This window comes from Capsicum annuum, chromosome 11 (assembly GCF_002878395.1).
Source record: "Capsicum annuum cultivar UCD-10X-F1 chromosome 11, UCD10Xv1.1, whole genome shotgun sequence".
Taxonomy (NCBI): Eukaryota; Viridiplantae; Streptophyta; class Magnoliopsida; order Solanales; family Solanaceae; genus Capsicum; species Capsicum annuum.
The window spans coordinates 69,294,474-69,300,337 of record NC_061121.1 but is presented as its reverse complement, the minus strand read 5'-3'; the positions used below and the strand labels follow the sequence as shown (position 1 = coordinate 69,300,337).

General features: G+C 37.2%; 1 protein-coding gene across 1 annotated transcript; it reads left to right on the top strand.

Moving 5' to 3' along the window:
- The first annotated feature begins 2,428 nt into the window (after positions 1 to 2,428).
- LOC124888851 lies at positions 2,429 to 4,945 on the top strand. The gene is made up of 3 exons (XM_047400143.1): positions 2,429 to 2,620; positions 4,262 to 4,694; positions 4,872 to 4,945. Exons 1-3 carry the CDS (start codon positions 2,429 to 2,431, stop codon positions 4,943 to 4,945), a joined length of 699 nt encoding a protein of 232 aa, XP_047256099.1.
- The last annotated feature ends 919 nt before the right edge of the window (positions 4,946 to 5,864 follow it).

Below are 5,864 nucleotides of genomic sequence, written 5' to 3'. Positions count from 1 at the left end.
TATGCAGTTAGATACTACTTCCCATAGTTTTATGTTACAGAATCAGGACTATCAGATATAGCCAGTCAGTCTTAGTAATAGAACTCAGATAGTTCTTCAGATTTCAAGACTGTTAGATACAGTCAACTTAGTTACAATATGGAACTTAGATAGTTCCATCATATTTAAGACTATCAACTACAATCATCGATGTTATCAGTTATACTCAGATACAATCATTCATGTTATTAGTCATGTTAGGTTATCAGTATTCAGATTCAGTAATCACCATATCATGTTGTCAATTATAGTTACGTAATTATGTATGCACTCTCATGTTCATGTTAGATAGTCAGTTAGCATTAGCATGCATGTGAACCCTTGAATTTAGCCTACCTCACATGTATACTTGGTATATATGTACTGATGCATTCGCGCTATGGTGTTTTCTTTTTATATTATACCATAGGTTTAGAGACATGAGTTCCAGATCAGTAGTAGATTCCAGTTTTAGCAGTCAGAGTAGAAGTGAGTCCTCATCCTTCGAGGACACAATAATTTTCTATTATATCATTGATTAGATTATTAGTTGGAGTTAGTTGGGGACATGTTCCATCAACTCCTTATTCAGATTGTTTAGACAGTAGAGGCTTTTAGACTAGATGTAGACTAGATATAGACTATCATATTCAGACTTTAGTTTTTTTAGTTTGTTTTGGGTATTCTATTACCCCACACAGATGTAATATCATTTACTTATGATCAGTATTGAATCTTATGGCCTTTCAGTGTATGTTTTTGCATTATTAACTTATCTTATGCAGTATACAGGTACAGATATCAGTCATGGGTTAGCTTGTGGTCCTTCGGGGTCATGAGCACCGTGTAGCATTCCAGTTCAGTAAATCGGGTCGTTACACCTACATGAGAAAATGGTTGAATAATAAATACATTCTTTAAGTTTGAAAGAATTAAAGGATAAATGATCCATTAAAGTTGAGAAACTATTGGGTAAACAATAGAATTCAGCTGCTCTTGTAATTGAAGTTATTGATTGGAACTCAAGAGTGATTTACACCCCTAACTATTTAAGCATCTTGGTAACCATGACTCTAGTTTGTTTAATACCATTGAATTATGACTTTTAGAAAAAATTATTATTAGTTGGACTAACCTTGTTACAATTATTTAGAATACAATTCATAAACTAAAACCCTTTTTATTTAGGAACCTTTGATCAATAGTCTAATAACAATCACAATACTTAGTGAACACAGTATTCACTCTGGGATTCAACACCCAACCTAGTTGGGTTTTATATTTGACAGTGATATCTTTCTTTCTCTTAAGAGAGGTATAATTTAGGCGTATCAAATTTTGGCACCATTGCTGGGGAATACAATTGTCAATTAAGTTTGTGTTTGTTAATTGACCTTTGGTCAAGTTTCCTAAATTTGACTTTTGTTTGTTGTTTTTGTTCTATGCATGGTAGTTATTATGTATTCCAAGTACACGGAGATCGGGTGCACCATTATTACTAATACATCCGGAACCACTGTTAATTGGTAGAATGGCAGATCCCCAAGACACTGAAAGACTAGCCGCTCTAGCTAGAGCTTAACTTAATTAGCAGAATGATGGCCAGCTGATATATCATCCTAATACTGATAATGATGATTTGGGGGATGATGATTTGTTAGATCTCTTTAACCCCAAGCGTGAAGAGAATGTGACTGCACCAATGAATCAGAATAAACAGGAATCATCCCTTTAGGGCAAGGCAAGATCAACAAATGGTATAGTTTAATCTGAATGATGATGAAGATGGAATGGATGGAGCAGATGCAACTAGAGTTATTATTCCTCTACCTGTAGCACCTGTAGCTAAATTTAATATTACTGGTATGATGATTCAACTCCTTCATCTTAAGGGGTTGTTTGGTGGTCTTCTTGGGGATGATCCTTCCATGCATATGGTGAACTTTGTCACCATTTGTAAATCTTTTGATAACTCGGGAGTGGGATAAAAAGCTATCCGACTATGTTTATTTTTGTTGTCTCTATCTGGAGAGGTGACACTATGGATCAATGGACTAACTCCCTACTCTATAACCAACTGGAGGCAGTTAAAAGAGTCTTTCCTAGAAAAGTTCTTTCCACCCTCCAGGAGGGTACCGTTGAGAAATGGGATGAGTAATTTATAGCAACTTCCCACTGAAGCTCTTTATGAGACCTGGGATAGGTTTAAAAAGAAGCTGATGCAGTGCTCAAATAAAAATATGATGGATATTCATTTGATGAAGACTTTTTATAGGGATATAAACTCTTTTACAAAGCCAGTTGTGGATAATATTGCAGGAGGGTCATTTGTTGATCCTACTTTTCTGAAGGCTTCGGATATGCTTGATCAAATGACCAAAAAATAAGAGCTTGGTACACCAGAGATTCGATGGTAGCAAGCCCTACTGCGTCCGATGGTATCACTGCAGAGCAATGCAAGAAGGATGAAGAATATGACCAAGACATAGCACACTTAAAGACACAGATGGATTTACTGACTAAGAATTTATTGTATGGAAAAACAGAGAATGTGAAAGATGTTGCATCGCAAGGTAGAGATGACTCTGCTTCGGAAGAAGAGGCAAACTATCTAAATAATCAGGGGGGTTTCTGAGGCAATAGCCAAGGAAATCAAGGTTGGAACAATTACGAAAGGGCTATTTTCAAGGATAGGGATCAAGGAAACTGGAAGAGCAAGAATGATAGGAGTGGACTATATGTACCTCCTGGAAACAGAGATAATACTGCAACTAACTCTGGCAAGATATCCATAGAGGACATAATGGAGAAATTATTAAAGGAAGTTGAGGCCACCAACTCTGGGATGACTACTATGAAGAGTGATTTATCTTCCATAAGTTAGTTGGTACACTCACTCTCTACTTCTATTAAATAGGTAGAGCAACAAATGAGCCAACTCTTAGTGATATTGAATTAGAGGAAGATAGAAATTTGCCAAGCGATACAATATAGAATAATCGAAATGATGGCTCTTGCATGGCGATTACTACATAATGTGGTAAGGTATTACCAGGCCATTCTGTGGGAAAAACTGTTAATAAAGAGGTGATCAAAAAAGATGTTAAGCTTGAAAAAGGTAATCCAGTAGAATCTGAGTAGCTAGATGGTATTGATATCTCTTCTAATCATTAGTAGGTTGATGAGTTAGGAAAAGGGAAAGATAAGGAAAAGAAAACAGTGGTGATTACTCTCCTAAAACCCCCACCTCTCTTTCCTCACAGATTGAAGAATAAGGACAATGCTACAAGTTAAGTAAATGCATGGTAATATTAAAGAAGCTGATAGTGAATATGTCTCTAGTGGAGGCACTCAAACAGATGCTAAGATATGATAAATTTATGAAAGATCTTGTGATGAAGAAGAGAGTAGTAAGCTATGAACCGATGGATAATATCCATCATTGTAGTGCTATTTCTACAAGGTCCTTGGTGCAGAAGAAGGCAGACCCAGGAGCATTCACTATCCTTTATACAATTGGGTTTCTAGATTTTGCTAAGACCATATGTGATCTATGAGCGAGCATAAATATGATGCCACTAGCTATTTATAAGAAGTTAGGATTGGAAGATCCCACACCCATAAACATGCGGCTTATGATATTGGCTAGGTCAGTAAAGCGACCAATTGGTATCCTATATGGTGTGCTAGTAAAGGTGGGTAGCTTCATATTTCCTGCGGATTTCGTTATTCTAGATTACGAGGTGGACCTTGAGGTGCCAATAATCTTGAGTCGACCTTTTCTCGTAATTGGAAGTATGCTTATTGATTTATAAGCTGATGAGCTCTTATTCAAGATGAATTATGAAGTGGTGTGATTTGATATATGCCAATCTAAGAAGCATCATAAGGATATGAGTGTGTTCTCTATTGTGTATGTTTATTATGAGGATTAGCAGAAAGTACCAATAGAGGAGAAATTTATTGTTGAGCCCTTAGATGCAGTTCTAATGAATTTTAATAGTGAGAGAATTGAAGAGTATGAGGAGACTATTTGTGCTTTGATGGGAATGGATCATGTTCCTATGCTCCCAAGAAGCTTGAGCTAGATCATAAAAATCAGCTAACACCACCAGCTAAGCCATCTATTGAGGAGCCATCGATGTTGGAGTTAAAAGAATTGCCAGGTCATCTCCGATATATGTTTCTAGGTAGTGGAAACACTTTTCCTATCATCATTACAGCTGATTTAGCTGACCAGTAGGTGGAGGAACTTATATCTGTGCTTCAGGGGTACAAAAGTGCGATAGGATGGACTATCACCGATATTATTAGCATCCCTCCAGGTATTTGCACTCATAAAATTCAATTGGAAGAGTACTGCACACCAATAATTGAGCATCAACGCCGTCTTAACCCGCCTACGCAAGAGGTCGTTAAGAAGGAAATCATCAAATGGCTTGATGCAGGAGTTGTATACCCCATTTTGGATAGCAAGTGGGTGAGTCCCATACAATATGTACCCAAGGAAGGAGGCATGACAGTTGTAGTGAATGAGAAGAATGAGTTGACACCACTCAAACCTATCACTGGGTGGAGAGTTTGCATGGATTATAGAAAATTCAACTTATGGACATTGAAGAACCACTTCCCAATGCCTTTCATGGACCAGATGGTTGATCGGTTAGAAGGAAGAGGTTGGTATTATTTCTTGGATGGTTATTCTAGTTATTATCTGATTTCTATAGCCCCGAAGGATTAGGAGAAAATGACATTCACCTGCCCGTATGGTACTTTTGCGTTCAAGTGGATACCGTTTGGACTGTGTAATTCAATTGCTACCTTTTAACGCTACATGATGTCTATTTGCTCAGATATGGTTGAATACACCTTTGAGGTATTTATGGATGATTTTTGTATGGTAGAAGATCATTTGAGCTGTGTTTAGTGAATCTGAGTAGGGCCTTACAGCGAAGTACGGAGTTCAATCTTGTACTTAATTAGGAGAAATACCACTTTATGGTTAAGGAGGGCATTATTCTAAGGAACAAAATTTTTGCAAAAGAAATTGAGGTCGATCAAGCTAATGTCGAGGTTATTGAGAAGCTTCCACCTCCCATTTCAGTAAAAGGGGTGTATAGTTTTCTTGGTCACGCAGGATTTTATCAGAGGTTTATAAAAGACTTCTCAAAAATTGCAAATCCACTTTGCAAACTTTTGGAGAAGAAAGTTAATTTTAGCTTTAATGATGATTGCTTGAAGGCATTTGAATGCCTCAAAGGAAAGCTAGTTGATGCACCTATTATTGTTGCACTGGATTGGTTAGAGTCATTTGAGATTATGCGTGATGCAAGCGGTGTTACACTTGGAGATATACTTGGGCAAAAGAGGGATAAGTTATTTCATCCCATTTACTATGCAAGAAAATTACTAAATAGGGCCTAAAAAAACTACACTGCCACTGAACAGGATCTTCTTGTAGTAGTTTATGCTTTTGAGAAGTTCTGGGCTTATTTGCTAGGAACCAAGATGGTGGTCCACACTGACCATTCAGCCTTCAGATATTTGATGGCGAAAAAGAATACAAAACCAAGATTGATTAGATGGGTGCTGCTGCTTCAAGAATTTGAATTCAAAGTCAAAGATAGGAAAGGTTGTAAAAACCAAGTTGCAGACCACCTGTCTAGGTTGGAGGAGAAGCAAGCAGTTGGAGATGAATTTGAAATCAATGAGACATTTTTGAACGAGGAAATCTTGGCTGCTATTATGGAGAAAATACCTTGGTACGCTAATTTTGCAAACTACGTGGTGAGCAAGGTAATTCTGGAGAATCTTTCCTTTCATCAAAGAAAGAAGTTTTCTCTATG